The sequence below is a fragment of the Podarcis vaucheri genome (assembly GCF_965113315.1).
Source record: "Podarcis vaucheri genome assembly, chromosome: 1".
Lineage (NCBI taxonomy): Eukaryota > Metazoa > Chordata > Lepidosauria > Squamata > Lacertidae > Podarcis > Podarcis vaucheri.
In genome coordinates this window covers 133,413,528-133,430,116 of record NC_138759.1, presented here as the reverse complement: position 1 = coordinate 133,430,116, position 16,589 = coordinate 133,413,528, and the positions used below count along the sequence as shown (strand labels likewise).

Sequence of the window (16,589 nt, the reverse complement as noted above, 5' to 3'; positions counted from 1 at the left end):
CTGAGCAGTGTGAGCCCCTTCTAAAACTTTTGAAAAGAAAAAACCCTTGCCCCCCCCCAGTACATCTATGGTTAACTGGAAGCCCCATCTCTCCCTTCCCTGCCTCTCTGTCCAAACATGGCGACCCACTCCAAACCTGGTGGCATGGCCTGATGACGCCATTCGCCAGAACATCGCCGGAAGCAGAGATGGGGAGGGGGGCATGGTTTGGAAGAGGCCACGGTGCAAATTCATTAACTGCTGCTTTCGAGGCCAGGAAAGTGCCGGCGCAGCCTGTCTCTTACTCCAAATGTTTTTTGAGTCAGACGCAGCTGTGAGTCTCTCATGACATCTGATTTGGTCTTTTGTGTGGTTCTAACTTGACTTTTCAAAGCTCAGTACTTAACTCAATAAAGGAATGCTCTGGCCATTGTTAAAGGGTGATGCAGAAATACCTCCGGCAACTTTGCAAGAGGAGCATGTTATCATCTCATAGAGCAGAGGATCTATTTGATTTTCATAGGTGTCCTCAGGTCAAGAGCAGCATGTTCCAGTTCCATCACCTTCTGAGCCCTGTCCCTCAGTCCAGATGGTCAGTAACAATGGTTTTACTCTGTTCCTGATTATTTCCACGTCTTTTAGAAAAACGGGCATGCTGTCAGCAGCTCCGGAGGAAGAACACTGATTTCAGCACAGAGGTGTTAACAAAGAGATTTAGCAAAAGAAGTAATTTTGACAAAGAGCAGGTGCTTGCTGTTTCAGTTGCGAATGTATTTGTACTTACCATAAGTGAAATCTTCTTAATGATTCTGAATCATACATCTCACATAGGTATGATTCAGAAGGGAAAAAGGGTGTCCAGCTTTTGGATCCGGGTGCTCAAGACAATTTTGTAGTAATAGTTCTATTTGAGAGTGAAACCAACTTTCCACAGAGGGAGCTGCTTTCGTTTATTTATCTATCTATTGCATCCACACACCTCAAGGGAATGTACAAAATGTAATAAAAAACAGCTAACAGGATGAAGCAGTCAAAGGGAAGTTTTTAATGTGTGACATTTTAATGTATTTTTAATCTTTGTTGGAAGCCGCCCAAAGTGGCTGGGGTACAAATACTAAATTATTGTTGTTGTTGTTGTTGTTGTTTTGTTGTTGTTGTCATATAGAAAGATAGCAATAAATGTGAAAACTCATAGAGTTGGAAGGGGCCACGAGAGTCGTCTAGCCCAAACCCCTGCAATGCTGGAATCTTTTTGCCCAGAAAGGGGCTCAAATTCCAAAAATACACATTAAGTTTTGAAAGCAAATAGCAAACTATAATTGGTTTGGTGGATGCTTCTGTTCTTCCCCTGAGCAATGGAATCAAGGATTTGATTTGAAAAGCAGCATAGTATAACATTAAGTTATACTTAATGTTACATCCCTACTTCTGTTCTATGTCTGTAGAGAATTTGGTTGCTTATCCCAGATTTTTTTGCCTCCTGACACAAATGCATCGAGTTTGTTTTGCCATCTCTTTAGCTGAAGAGGAGGGATGGGAATAGGCAAAACTTGGGGGGAAAAGAGTAAGAACCTAGGTAACACAGACATTTTGACCACACCAATCACCCAAGTCAGCTAAGGCTGAGATGTTTCCATTACCTAAGTTCTTGTTGAATGCCTTTATACAGTCCCCTATAGTTTCTAAGTCCCAGTTGTCTTGTCCCTGCGATGAGGCTAATAGCTAAGTACTTAAATCTTCCATGCACTGTGGCAAATGGAGAGGAAACTAGTCACAAGTCTCTTCGAGTGTCGTCTAAATTGATAGGAAGGAGCACGGATTTAGAATAGTTGATTTGCAATCCTGCTACAACTGTGATACGTTTCTGTCATTGTGACTCAAGGGCTGCTGTTGGGTTTTGCAAAAATAAGGTAAAGGTAAAGGTACCCCTGCCCGAACGGGCCAGTCTTGACAGACTCTGGGGTTTGTGCGCCCATCTCACATCTATTGGCCGGGGGCCAGCGCTGTCCGCAGACACTTCCGGGTCACGTGGCCAGCGTGACAACGCTGCTCTGGCGAGCCAGAGCCGCACACGGAACGCCGTTTACCTTCCCGCTGGTAAGCGGTACCTATTTATCTACTTGCCCCCGGGGGTGCTTTCGAACTGCTAGGTTGGCAGGCGCTGGGACCGAGCAGCGGGAGCGCACCCCGCCGCGGGGATTCGAACCGCCGACCTTTCGATCGGCAAGCCCTAGGCGCTGAGGCTTTAGCCCACAGCGCCACCCGCGTCCCTATTATTATTTGCAAAAATAAGAGGGTGTTATTTGCAAACATATTCACTTTGTGTACCTTGTTCCGTACGTTGACCCCATCTATAGAAGCATCTACGTAGTTGCATGACTAGTAGCTCTATGACCAACACAAACAACACAATCCAAATTTAAATTTGGATCTAAGTTCTTGCACCTCATTAAGCAACTCTACTCCAAATCAAAGGCAATCATTTCAATCAATGGCTTTGATGCTCAAGCTATAGGTCTCTTAAAGCTATAGGTCTCTGCCATTAACAGAGGGCAGCTCTTTAAGAGACCTATAGCTTGAGTATCAAAGCCATTGATTGAAATGATTGCCTTTGATTTGGAGTATAGTTGCTTAATGAGGTGCAAGAACTTAGATCCAAATTTAAATTTGTTTAGCAGGTGTGTCAAAAACAATGAACCAATATTATCAAAAGCTTTATAGTCATCAAGAGAGAGGAATGAACCAGCTCCTTTCTTTCTATTCGACTCATTTATAATGTTAATAATCAGTAGGTTACACCCTGAACTTGATTGCATGGGTTTTGCCTACACAATTTCAGCTAAGATCACTTCTTGAGAGTCATGCATGAAGGGAGCAATCATGGTGATGAGATCTGAACCAAGGGCTGTCATTACTGTTCAATCGGCTGTGTCTCACCTCCTCTGTCCACTGGGTGCAAGAGCTTAAAGGCTGTGCAACAAAGGGGTCCCAAACTTGATAGGTAACAGCTGATTCTGGCTGCACAATCTGTGGCACAACAATCTTTGGTAATGTTCTTGCACTATTTCTTGTGCAAGAAGTATAACACCAAGTGACTTTAACTTGGTGCTATGCTGCATACAACCCAATCTCTTCCCCTCAAATGATTTTTTTTAAAAGCAAAGCAGACAGAACTTAAAAACAAAACAAAATTTAATAGATCTTGTGCACCACTTCACAATATTTACACGGTTAAACAGGTTTATCAACTTCAGTATAGCTGCTAACATCAATTAACATTAATTCTCGTGTATTTGAGTAGGCAAATACCTGCTGAAAATACAGGCGGCACCAATTTATAAAACCACACACATATTAACAAATCAATAAGCAAACAAAGCTTAGTCAGACAATAGGGAGCAAACATTTTTCCTGGTTTATGTCCAGTGTTGTCACAATGAAGCATTTTGCGTTTGGGTGGACCCTTGGCAACAGACTGGAGACGTGGCAGGAAAGGGTCTTAGCGTTTTCCCTGTACTTTTTCCTGAAGTGAACCAACCATATATTTGGGAACCCAGCTAGGAAAAACGCTACCAGGTGAGAGAGATGAAAGGGAGAAATTTGTTGTTGTTTAGTCGCTTAGTCATGTCCGACTCTTCGTGACCCCATGGACCAGAGCACGCCAGGCACTCCTGTCCTCCACCGCCTCCCGCAGTTTGGTCAGGCTCATGTTTGTAGCTTCGAGAAAACTGTCCAACCATCTCGTCCTCTGTCGTCCCCTTCTCCTTGTGCCCTCCATCTTTCCCAACATCAGGGTCTTTTCCAGGGAGTCTTCTCTTCTCATGAGGTGGCCAAAGTATTGGAGCCTCAGCTGTACTTCCAGTGAGCACTCAGGGCTGAATTCCTTAAGAATGGAGAGGTTTGATCTTCTTGCAGTCCATGGGACTCTCAAGAGTCTCTTCCAGCACCATAATTCAAAAGCATCAATTCTTCGGCAATCAGCCTTCTTTATGGTCCAGCTCTCACTTCCATACATCACTACTGGGAAAACCATAGCTTTAACTATACGGACCTTTGTTGGCAAGGTGATGTCTCTGCTTTTAAAGATGCTGTCTAGGTTTGTCATTGCTGAAAGGGAGAAATAGCAGGAGGCAATTGAGTTAAGCACTCCCTGTCCTGACTGCTGCTTTTTCTCTCCAAATCACAACCTTCACTCCTCTCAAGAGTTTGGTGGAAACACGGGTTCCAAGACCTGGGCCTGCTGCCAAAGGTCTAGTTTCATGCTCAAGCACATGCCTCCCCCAAAGAAATCAATTAGACATAAAATTACTAAAATCTGGGAGGCTCATTTGCACTAATGTTCTACAAAAGCACCCCTGACAATGTGAGTCCAAGCTTGTATTTCCCTTTCATTTACGTTCTGCTTTTTCAACAATGTTGCCCCCCCCCCAGTAGCTGTTGTCTTATGTGTATTTTATCTGAAGAACTGTGGTCTTTTACACTTTTCTTTCACCTCTTTTTTTCCAAGCTGATGTTTTCACATTTTTAAAATTTTAAATTACATTTTAAAAATGAGCCGAGGGAGAGAGATAATGTATTTTCAAGTTTCTCCGCTGCAGATCAAAGTCGAATCCTCATCATACTTTTCCTAGAAAGCTTTGTACTTTGTTCTTAGTATGAGGACTGTAGCTCAGTGGAAAAAGCAAACGTCCTACATGCATAAAGCTCCTTAATCAAGTCCAAACATCTCCAAATAGGCCTGGGACAAACTCCTGTCTGAAACCCTGGAAAGGTGATGCTGGATGAATCAACCGTCAGGCTTGCTATAAGGTTGATTTCTGTGTTCTGATGAGATGTTCTGGGCTGTAGCTCTAGCTGAAGCAGCTGCTCTGAAGGCAAGGGGTCCCGGGATAGGGCAAGTGGTGGATAAGACAAGAAAAATGTTGAACTGTGGCAGCTGTGGAAAATTCCAGGCACATTCCACCATATGTTGTGGGCATGCAAAATAACAAAAGCAATCCGGGAAATGATTTATGAGCTGGAAAATGTTTTAAATAACCTTTGTGAAAAAAACAGCAGCTTTTCTATTGGGCGTTTTTGGTGCAGAAAAACCAAAGGAAAGACTATTTAAGTATACGACAACAGCAGAGTGGATACTTTTGGCTTGGAGATGGAAAGAAGACAAAGTCCCATCCAGAGATGAATGGCTGATAAAGATGATGGGTTACGCCGAAATGGCAAAAATGACCGGGAAGATCAGAAATCAAGAAGACAGAAATTTTAATAAGGAATGGGGAAAATTTGTAAGTTACCTTGGAGAACACTGTAAGCAACTAAAAACTTTGGCAGGACTATAACGATACTTATAATGTAACAAGAACTATGGGGAAATGGGGAATTTTAAGAAAATGGAGAATCTTATAAGATGCAGTTGAAAAAGGAACCCATGGAGGGGCAGAGGAAAGTCCAAGGAATCAGGGAATCCTTTATGATTATGATTGATTTGAACACAAATGTAAACTGCAAAAACCAATTGTAAAAAACAAAGGAAAAGGCAAATTCCACAATGTGGTTGAATAATGGAAGATGCATGAGAGGCCAAATGGGTTTTTTCCCTTCCAACACAGCACATACCGGTAAGCTATGGCATTCACCATGAAAAGTGAACAGTGCATAAGGCTATCGACAGCTGCTAACCAAGAAGGCTGTGTATTACCTCCCAGACTGCAGGCAGCGGTCTCCAAATACCAGTTGCTTGGCAACAAAGTGGGGAAAGCGCTGCTTGCAGACTCCAATAGGCACCTGGTCAGCCACTAGAAGAACAGGAGAAATTGGGCCTTTGGACAGATCCAGCAGGACTCTTATTATGCTCTTATTTAAGATTTAGGTGTGGCTCTCCAAAGCCCTAATGGTTTTGGATCAGGTTATTTCAAAGACCAGCTTCCCTCTCATCAATTTGCCTGTGCTTTCAGATTAGCACCAGAGGCCATTCACACATGTCCATGACTGAGATTTATCTGGCTTTCATGAGAGATGGGGGCTTTTTGTTTGTAGCCCCATAATGGCGGAAGTCTTTTCAGGGTGTGACATGTGTGATCGCCTCCTCCCTTCTTTTGGGCTGGAAGTGAGTTTTAAAGACCGACCTATTCTGAATTGCCTTTTCCTAGAAACATGTTGGGATTGAAATGTTAACATTTAAGTAGATTCAATGATATTATGCTGGTCTGATACTGAAATTTTTAACGCTGTGGTCATCTTTCATACTTACTATATGTTATTGTTTTAATGGTGGTTGATATGTCATTTGTATTTCTGACTTGTGTATTGTATTTTCCTTTTCATGGAATCTGCCTTGTGAGGCCAAGCCTACAATTATCACAAATAAACAAACATTTGAGGGGCTGGGGAGACCGACCAGATTCATAACAATGAGAGGAAATGCACATATGATACAGTTAAGGGGGAACATTATGGTCGCACACATCTTTGACTCAGTGCTGACATTTGTTACATGTTGGAAGGGATGTGAACATGAGTTTGGCTTTGCTGCAACATATCTGATTGGCAAGGGCTTCTGGCCTCATTAGTGGGGATAGATATGATGGCTGTGATTTTGTATTATTTGGACTTCATATATAAGTTTGTGTGTGTGAATGGTGTGTGAAGCTTCCATTAATCAAAATAATTCTCTTCTGCCTAAACTCCACTGAATTTCGACTTCACTGGTTCCCCTGATGTTTTTAAGGCAGAAAAAACGTCTTGCTAACACAGGGACATCACGCAGTGCAGAAATGCTTGTGAGGCTCCTGGGTCATGAAGAGCTCAGTAGAAGATGTGCTTTGCACGCAGAAAACCCCCTGCTCTCTATGGTGAGGAAGCCCTGGTTGCAGCTCTGAGAGAAGCTTTGGCCTGAGACAGTAAAGAGCCCGTCGATGACAGTGGACTACACAGATCTGAGTCAGCACATGACATGAGCTGCGTCTGAGGAAGCTTTTGATGAAGATGAGCCAAGATGGCAGGCTCTGATGCAGAGCTTAGTAACTTGGGTAGGAGAAGATGGGCCTGCCCATTATTATTTTTAATTCCCGGCCTCTCTTTCATGCCTCTCTGGCTTGCTAAAGTGCTGCCTCTACTTCAGCCCTGCTCTCTGTCACCTCCTCGTTAAGGGAGCCTGCGCAATGGCCCTCTAGTGTAAAGGGCTCCTTGAGAGAAACAGCATCCAGCTTTTTCTCCTCCTCCTCCTCTTCTTTTTCAGCCTCTTCATGAGTCCACCAGTGCACACAGTCCTGTTCAGAGTTGCTCCTAACATACCCGGGCAAAGTTATCTGGGTGTCGTTCTGCCGGGTGACATTCTTGCCAGCCCTGGTGGAAATCACTACCATGCGGGAACTGGCCGCCATCTGAGACTGGCTGCTGGTGCTGTGCGTCATGTTCATGTGGACAGAGCCATAGCGATAGCTCCCACAAGGAGCCGTCCTCTCCCAGTCCACAGCCAGGTGCCACCTAGCCCAGGTCTTCTTGATCTCAGCCTGCACCTGGAGGGGAAGGAGATGGCCAGATCAAAACGCAAAGGAAAAGTGTTAGGCCAATGCCCCGTCTTCTTCTTTAAAAAATAATTTTGAATATAGGAACAAACATACAGCTCCCCTCTTCCTCACCATAACAACTGCAACTACGTCCAGTTGTGTTAGTAATAATAAAATGAAACATTCATTCAGTTAATATTTGCTTGGACTACCAAATTAAACTTGGAGCCATGCCTTCTCTTCAGCAGAAGCATTAAGGGGCAAGTGGAATCTGTGGTGAGTGGGCAAGGTAAAGGTAAAGGGACCCCTGACCATTAGGTCCAGTCGTGACCGACTCTGGGGTTGCGGCGCTCATCTCGCTTTATTGGCCGAGGGAGCCGGCGTACAGCTTCCGGGTCATGTGGACAGCATGACTAAGCAGCTTCTGGCAAACCAGAGCAGCACACAGAAACGCCATTTCGGTACCCGCCGGAGCGGTACCTGTTTATCTACTTGCACTTTGACGTGCTTTCGAACTGCTAGGTTGGCAGGAGCAGGGACCGAGCAACGGGAGCTCACCCCGTCACAGGGATTTGAACCGCCGACCTTCTGATCGGCAAGTCCTAGGCTCTGTGGTTTAACCCACAGCGCCACCTGAGTGAGTAGGTAGGAGAGCACAATAATATATGTTTTGGAGGTATATACAGTATATTAAAAAAACTATGCAACAGAAGGACAGAGAGCCACACCAGACACAGAAGCTCTGCTGAAACAACAAGAGCTGGTTATTTATTTATTTAGCTCTTATTTCTAACACCATGAGGTCTAGAAACATTTTAAAAAATAGAGAGCTCTTATCTGGAATCTACATCAAATATTAGTTCCAGTCACTGCACAAAACAACGACCTAAAAACATGAAATTTAATTACTGCGTTGTGCTTTGTGAGAACTATTTAAGAGAGAAAAAGTTATTCAAGTGTTTATATATCATGGTCATTACTCAAATCTCTCTGTCTCGCCTTCTTTCCCACCCTTAGCAAACCTGAAGAATAATGCCCAAAGGGCAGTAAGTTAATTAAACCAACTAATGAGGTGCAAGAAGAGTGGCTGGTAAATTACAAATGAGGTCCTATCACTCATTTCTAATGGAAACAAGCCTTCTCTCCTGCCTCCACCTTGTGTTGGCATATGGCTGGCCAGGGGAGAGAGTCCTTACTGGTTTTTAACAAACTGCACTTTCTTGGACAGAACCCAAGAGTGCCCTACTCAAGAAGTAAAACCAGTGCAATCTCATTGGAAGCATTTTGTAAGAAGAGAAATCGAAATTATAAATAGAAGCTGGGATCCAAAGAAACACGCACAGTCTTCCTCTCATGCTTTACAGGTCATTTCAATCACACATATATAATTATGTGTTTCTTTATACCTAAACATCTGCCTTATTAAAAATGTGTGTGTGTGTGTGTGTGTGTGTGTGTGTGTGTGTGGCTTGGAACAGGTAGCAACTTCTTAAAATCTCGTTCACTGTCCCAAATGCACCTGCTGACTAGGCCATGCCCCCCCCCATTTCACAGCTAGGAAGGCCACCTGTCCCAATTCATCTAGTGACTTACCTCTCCATTACAGTAGCAGTAGAGGATGGAGACAAAGAAACCCTGCAGGAGAATAAAGAGCAATTAAAGAATATCAGTCATTTCACCATCTCCACTTTGAAGCAAGAATTACACATGGATGCAGCTGAACTGAAATTTGTGAACGAGGGGCTAAAAAGTGAGATGCAATATTTTAATATTTCAGTAATAAGTACTATACAGTGGTGCCTCGCAAGGCGAAATTAATTTGTTCCACAAGTTTTTTCTTCTTGCGAGTTTTTCGTCTTGCGAAGCACGCTTTCCCATAGGAATGCATTGAAAATCAATCAATGCGTTCCTATGGAGACCGTCCGGGGACAGAGGGGAAGCGCCGCACGCCTTCCCCTCTGTCCCCGGACCTGTTTAAAGCAAGGGGCGGCGGGGAGAAGATTGCTTCTCCCCGTTGCCTGCCCCGCAATCTCCGGGGACAGAGGGGAAGGCGTGCGCGCCTTCCCCTCTGTCCCCGGACCTGTTTTAAAGCAAGGGAAGGGGCAGCGGGGAGAATCGCTTCTCCCCGTTGCCGCCCCTTGGTTCAAAAGAGGTCCGGGGACAGCGGGGAAGATGCGCTGCGCTTCCCCGCTATCCCTGGAGCTTACGGGGCAAGCTTCGTTTTGCGAAGCAAGCCCATAGGGAAATGCGTCTTGCGAAGCGGCTAAGAAAACGAAAAACTCCTTCGTCTAGCGAGTTTTTCGTCTTCCAAGGCGTTCGTCTTGCGGGGCACCACTGTATATATATAAGCATCCTTTGAGCCAAACGGCAGCTCCTGTATGTCTGCTGGCCCTAAGCCAATTGACACCATAAGCAAGGAAGATACTCAGATGCCCTATTAGCTGATGCCCCCAATGGCCTGGCACAGGAGCCGCTTCTCCATGAATGGCTCTTGCACCCAGGAGAATACTTGAAGGACTCAGCAACAGAGCCGGAGCCTTTCCCATGGAATCAGCACCCTACCAGGGTGGCAGAATACATCACCAGTTCTTTGAAACAAAATCTCCCACTCGCACCAGAGCACTGAACCAAAAAACGAGAAAGTCCCAGCCAAAGAAGAATTTGATAACCAAGATGATGGACTAAGCTGAATGGCGAAGATAACTCTGAAGAGCAGACACCAAGATGATAAAAAAATAGTCAAGAATGGAAATTTTTTAATAGAGTATCTTAAAGACCACTGTAGATATCTAAAAATGCTAGCAGAATTGTAATACCACTTATAATGTAATATGACTTAAGTTAAAAAAGGATAAACATGAAATTGAAAAATGTAATTAGATGCAATAGAACGAATAGAAAAAATTGGAAACCATGGGGGGGGGAGTCCAGGGATTTAAGTAATCTCAGATGTGTACAAATTGAAAATGATTTAAATGTATCCAGTGGTACCTCGGGTTAAGTACTTAATTCGTTCCGGAGGTCCGTATTTAACCTGAAACTGTTCTTAACCTGAGGTACCACTTTAGCTAATGGGGCCTCCTGCTGCTGCCACACCGCCGGAGCACGATTTCTGTTCTCATCCTGAAGCAAAGTTCTTAACCTGAAGCACTATTTCTGGGTTAGCGGAGTCTGTAACTTGAAGCGTCTGTAACCTGAAGCGTATGTAACCTGAGGTACCACTGTATGAACATTGTTCTAAAAAAACAAAAATAAAGTATTAAAAAACAAAAGCAAAAGACGAGACATTCCAGGATCAAACCAGAAGCTGGGAATGGCTTCCATGATCTGGGATGTCTCACTAAAAATGGGGCAATTGGCAGGTCTGTGCAAATCAGCCCCAGTCCACATGTGGATGGGTGATCTAAATGTTGCCCCAGCCATGTAAGAGCGATTCACAACAAACGAGTGGGCTAAATCCGATGGGTTACAAAAAAAACCACAACAACCCACAAACCCTGTTGTCATTAACACATTTTTGATAATGGCATTTTCTAAACAAACAAGTTGGAGAAAAGACAAATTTTGGGAACTGGTGGCCCGGGGTTTAAATGAAGTGAAATCATCACAGGAAGTCTCAATTCCTGCCTCTGATTGGGTTAAATATTTCTCCAATATACGTGGTGGTCAGTCTGTGTGTAATGCCAGTAGTGTGTAATGATTTTTCAAACATTCCTAAAACACAACTAAACTCCTGTATGAGACAAAGGCCCTTATTTCCTGCCTGAAATCGAAGAAAACTCCTGGATAATATTTGCTTCCCTCTGAGCTCTACAAGGATTACATTTAATGGTGGAGACCTATCCTGGCTGACTTATTTACCAGCATAAACAGCCCAGGCTAAATGCCCTCTGGGTGGACAATGAAAGTCATTTTAGTGATTTGTAAGAAAGGGAATAGGAAGGAGCCACAAAACTATTCGCCAATTAGCTTGTTAGACTATATGCACAGTATTTCCTTCAACAATTAACTGACTGGATGCAAAATGGCATCGTTATTCATGTAGAACAAGTGGGGTTCAAAGGACTGATCAATGTTTTACTCTGAACCATATTGTAAGGAAAAACACAAAGAAGACGAAACTTTATGCAGCTTCCATTGATCTTTCTGCTGCATTCAATTCTATTTATCGAAAGAGACTGGGGGAGAAATTTCAAATTGCCAACGCTGACTGTAGATTTCTGCTGTTGATTCAAGAACTATACAGGAACACAGGAAATACAAACAAGTCATCTCTTCTATTATATTGTAACTTAAAAAAACAACCTGATGCTTATTGTTGTGATCATCTCAAGTGATCTGCTTTGTGAGTTTCACCTGAGGCTGCGTTTGGACCGCGCATTTAAAACGCATGGGGCAGCAGTAAACTGCATCCCATCAGCGGAAGCCCTAGTCAAGGACTTCTATTTTCCCACCTCTCCTCCATCTGTGCCTCCAGAAATTCCCAGCATCCTTGGCATACCACAGTTCCCAGAATTCTTTGAGTCATGCCAGGCACATCAAATGTATTATGATGTGTATGCCGCATGAAAAGAGGTATGCAAGAGCCTTAAATAAACAAAAACTTAAGCAATGCATTGATCTTACTCTATTTCCATGGTGTTGCCACTCTAACACCAGAAACCAAAAGAATCCCAGACTGATGGGAAAAAGAAGCAGGTTTTATAAGAGACAAACAGAATCAGAGGGGTAGATCTTCACAGGGCCTTCCTGTGGCAATCCACAAAGAAAACAAGAAAACAACGGAAGTTTTGCAGCACCTACTGTGAAGGACTACGCATCTTTGCTGCAAATGAACATATACAGCTGCAGCTGAGTTAGGATGATCAAAGGCTGGCTCTTTCAGCACTTTACAAAAAAACAAAACCAGACTCACAGGAAACAAACACGGGGCTTATATAATAGCTTTAAACGTGTGTCACTTTAGCAGAGAGCAAAAGAGAAGGAAGAAAGAAGATGCAATGTTTGGATTCATATTCATTTTGTCTTCCCTCTTCTGCATCTGTTAAAAATGCCAAGGTGCATTTAAAGCACGAGTGCTGACCCAGTGGCCTTTCAGAGGTTGCTAAACTCCAGTTTGAATCTGCCCCAGCCAACATGGCCAATGGGTGAGGGTGACAGGAGTTGAAGCCCAGCAACCTCTGGAGCTAGACACCCCACTCACCCCCCAAAAAAATCAGTGAAAACTGGTTGCATGAGTTTGCAGCAGAAGCCTGCTCTGCACAGCACTGATTGGCTAAATCTTCCTCCAGTTCCTGCAGCACTTTTGCGCAACATTATTACAATGGGGAGCACTTTTTCTTTTTTTAAATCACTTTATTGCTTTATAATTGGGAAAAATCATAGAATCATAGAGTTGGAAGAGACCACAAGGGCCATCGAGTCCAACCCCCTGCCAAGCAGGAAACACCATCAGAGCACTCCTGACATATGGTTGTCAAGCCTCTGCTTAAAGACCTCCAAAGTAGGAGACTCCACCACACTCCTCGGCAGCAAATTCCACTGTCAAACAGCTCTTACTGTCAGGAAGTTCTTCCTAATGTTTAGGTGGAATCTTCTTTCTTGTAGTTTGGATCCATTGCTCCGTGTCCGCTTCTCTGGAGCAGCAGAAAACAACCTTTCTCCCTCCTCTATGTGACATCCTTTTATATATTTGAACATGGCTATCATATCACCCCTTAACCTCCTCTTCTCCAGGCTAAACATGCCCAGCTCCCTTAAATGTTCCTCATAAGGCATAGTTTCCAGGCCTTTGACCATTTTGGTTGCCCTCCTCTGGACACGTTCCAGTTTGTCAGTGTCCTTCTTGAACTGTGGTGCCCAGAACTGGACACAGTACTCCAGGTGAGGTCTGACCAGAGCAGAATACAGTGGCACTATTACTTCCCTTGATCTAGATGCTATACTCCTATTGATGCAGCCCAGAATTGCATTGGCTTTTTTAGCTGCCGCATCAATAAAATATCAATTTAAAAACCCCAAAACAACAGGTAGCACTTCTTGTTTTAAAATGGTGGCAAATGAGCGTTTTATGGGAAACTTTAAAACATTTCTGAAGGAAGCTACCAAGCCAGCCTAAACTGGGAAGGGCTGATGATGGGGCAGGCATGGAGAGAGAAAGAGACCAGTCACTAAATCAGCACTGGAATCGTTGGTATTTACACCTGCCTTCAGCATAGTAAAAGGTGCTGAGCTCACCCTGCAAAGGGGGGGAGGGAGCACAGCAAATGCAAACTCTTAAAGTTAACCTAGGCACAAGATTAATTGCATGGATGCAATTAAAATGCATCTTTCTTTAAAGGTAAAGATGCAGACGTAAATAGCAGCTGCAGGCAAGGAGGCCTTAAGAAGGTGTGGGACCGTGGGAATGGGAAAGGCCAACACCGTCTTGGCAGAAATCCTTCTGCAAGCTGCTATTTGCATCAGAAGGGAAATACCTATTTCCAAATGCAAATAGCAGATTTTTGGGGGAGGTGCAATTTTTACCAGGACCACAGCAAGAAAGAGAGGCGATGCTCCCTCCCCACAGTCCCAGTCTTGTTCAGCCCCTCCTGCAGTTGCTATTTAGGTTTAAAGAAGCACAAACGTCCCAATTAAGTTTGGCACTCTCCCAAAATGGTTCCAGTTCTCCAGCCCTTGGAGGTACAAGAGGTCCGCTTGCATGTTCCAGAGTCTTGGACAAATACCTTCTTGCCACATTCAGCTGCCCGTGAAGGATTTACTGCCTCCCAGCAACAACCTCCTCTCCAGTTAGCATAAGTGAACAGTTACGGCTTATAAGCACCAACATCAGCACACCTGGAACGAGTTGAAGAAGAGTTCGCAGTGCATCCGGATCTCCCAGCCCAGCCCGGTGAACGTGTGAGGCAGGCATGCGAAGACAAAGTAATGCACGCCAAAGACAAGGACAAGGATCAAGGTGGATTTGGCTAGTTTTCTAGAAGAGTGAAGAGAAGTTGTTGCCGTTATCATCATCATCAACCTTTATTACGGTTCAGAGACCCAACAAATCATTAAAAGCAGTACACAATTCATACAGCCTACCTCCAGGTTAAACAAATATTTTGTTCAGAATATAGGGATCATTTGTTCTTGCAACCACCGATAAAAACTTTGCCACTGCTAATGTTCTAGCATTTGTCTGGTCTTTTTCTGATTTTCCCGGGAAAGGTACCAGCAAAGGTAGTATCAGTTCAGCCCTGGCTTGCTCATATTTTGCACAATGCAACAAAATATGTTTTATGGAATTGATGTCTTGAGCACACGAGCAAAGTCTGTCCTGGTAGGGAACTCCTCTCAACCTGCCATCCAACACTGCAGAAGGAAAGACATTTAGTCTGGCTTTGGTGAAAAGCCTTCGATAGTCTGGTACTGTCAGGTTTTTAATGTAAGATGTTAACTTAAAGACATACCCATATTGTACTCCTACTGCCAGCGGACTACAGAAGAAGAAGAGTTTGGATTTGATATCCCGCCTTTCACTCCCCTTCAGGAGTCTCAAAGCGGCCAACAATCTCCTTTCCCTTCCTCCCCCACAACAAACACTCTGTGAGGTGAGTGGGGCTGAGAGACTTCAGAGAAGTGCGACTGGCCCAAGGTCACCCAGCAGCTGCATGTGGAGGAGCGGAGACGCGAACCCGGTTCACCAGATTACGTGACTACCGCTCTTAACCACTACACCACACTGGCTCTGCGTGTGATCGAGATCGCAAGTCACTGTATGCATTTTCCCATAATCTTTGCTTTAACATCTTTTGGGCACCTTCATAACCCAGGTAATACGGGGGGGGGGGAGGGAGAGAGACCAATAGAGGTGGCTTTTTTAGCCATGGTTTTCTGCCATTTGCTGACAAATTCCTCATTGGTCAGGTGTTGGTACAAACCCTTCCCTAGATTAAACACTGAAATCCTGAGCCAATGTTTTAGGGCAGCCCACCGTTATCACCATCAGTCATTCCGACAAAGTGCTAGATGCTGCACAGAAAAGTGTCCTAGCCTACAATCCCTGAAGCTGCCTAAATCTCCTTGAGCACAATAGGATATAATCAGCCTAACTCTCCACATAATTGCAGACATGCAATCTTATTCAGTAGGAGTTGCCCAAGGACCGTAGCATACTCCAGTCCCCTGGAATTTCATCGCCTGTGAAAACTGGAGGGTTTCTTGGGCTTGTATTTACAGCCAGACGGGACAATGTCTCAGGCATGAGAATTCATTACGCACAACCGACAAGAGCCCCTTAGACGTTCCCTGTCCCCAGGGGCGCCGACTTATAAAAAATATTGGGGGGGGGGGCATACCGGGGTCCTGCTGCTGGTTCGCTCGTTGCGTTGCCAATGACAAGCGGGCGACGTCGCGGGCGGGGAAGGCATCGCTTTCTTTCCCGATCCTTCATCCTCCCAGTCTTCCAGCCCTTTTTGAGTTGGAAGCTCGTCTCGTTCGCCCTTCTCCTTTCTTCACCCTGCGCGCAATTTTCCTCCCTCGTCTCCCTCCCCATTTCTCCTTCCTTCCTTCCTTCCTTCCTTCCTCTTCCTCCACTTTCCCTTTCTCCTCCTTTTCCTCCCCTCGCGCCCCTCCCTCCCTTACGGCTCTCCTCTCCCTCTTTCTCCCCAGGATGCTGATGGAGAGGCCCCCCAGTGACCCGCCGCGGGATGCCGTGCACGGAGCCGGAGCCGCAGCCGCAGCGGAGGGCGTCGGCGAGCCGGACTTGGGCTTGGGCTCGGGCAGCCACAGCGTCGGCGGTGTTGGCGATCGGCGGCGCGGGGGGGTGGCCCTCCCGGGGGAGCCGGCGCTGCTCAATGGGGTTGCCAAGGAGACAGGCCGGACGCCCCCCTCCCCCGGCCCGGCACCCTCCGCCGCGCCAGTGCCCGTTATCGAGCTGGTGCGCGCCGGGCGCCCTATAAAAGCCGCGGATGCGCGGAGCGGCGCCAGGCAGAGCCAGCGTGGCGGCGGCGCTCTGCTGGAGGGGCGCCTGAGATTATTGGGGGGGCAGAGCCCCCCCAAACGAATTTTTGAGGGGGCTCGGGGCCCCTCAGGCCCCATGGAGTCGGCGCCTATGCCTGTCCC

At 45.3% G+C, this 16,589-nt stretch overlaps 1 protein-coding gene across 3 annotated transcripts in view; it reads right to left on the bottom strand.

Moving 5' to 3' along the window:
* Nucleotides 1-3,153: 3,153 nt before the first annotated feature.
* PTH2R (parathyroid hormone 2 receptor) overlaps nt 3,154-16,589 on the bottom strand; it is a 49,399-nt gene continuing 35,963 nt past the window's right edge. For all 3 annotated transcript variants that reach the window (XM_082192440.1, XM_082192441.1, XM_082192442.1), the window contains 3 exons: nt 14,322-14,460; nt 9,078-9,119; nt 3,154-7,493 (listed from right to left, as the gene is read on the bottom strand). In XM_082192440.1, the coding sequence (XP_082048566.1) occupies nt 7,074-7,493; nt 9,078-9,119; nt 14,322-14,460 (601 nt within the window). In that variant the 3' untranslated portion in view covers nt 3,154-7,073. The remainder of the gene's footprint in view (nt 7,494-9,077; nt 9,120-14,321; nt 14,461-16,589) is intronic.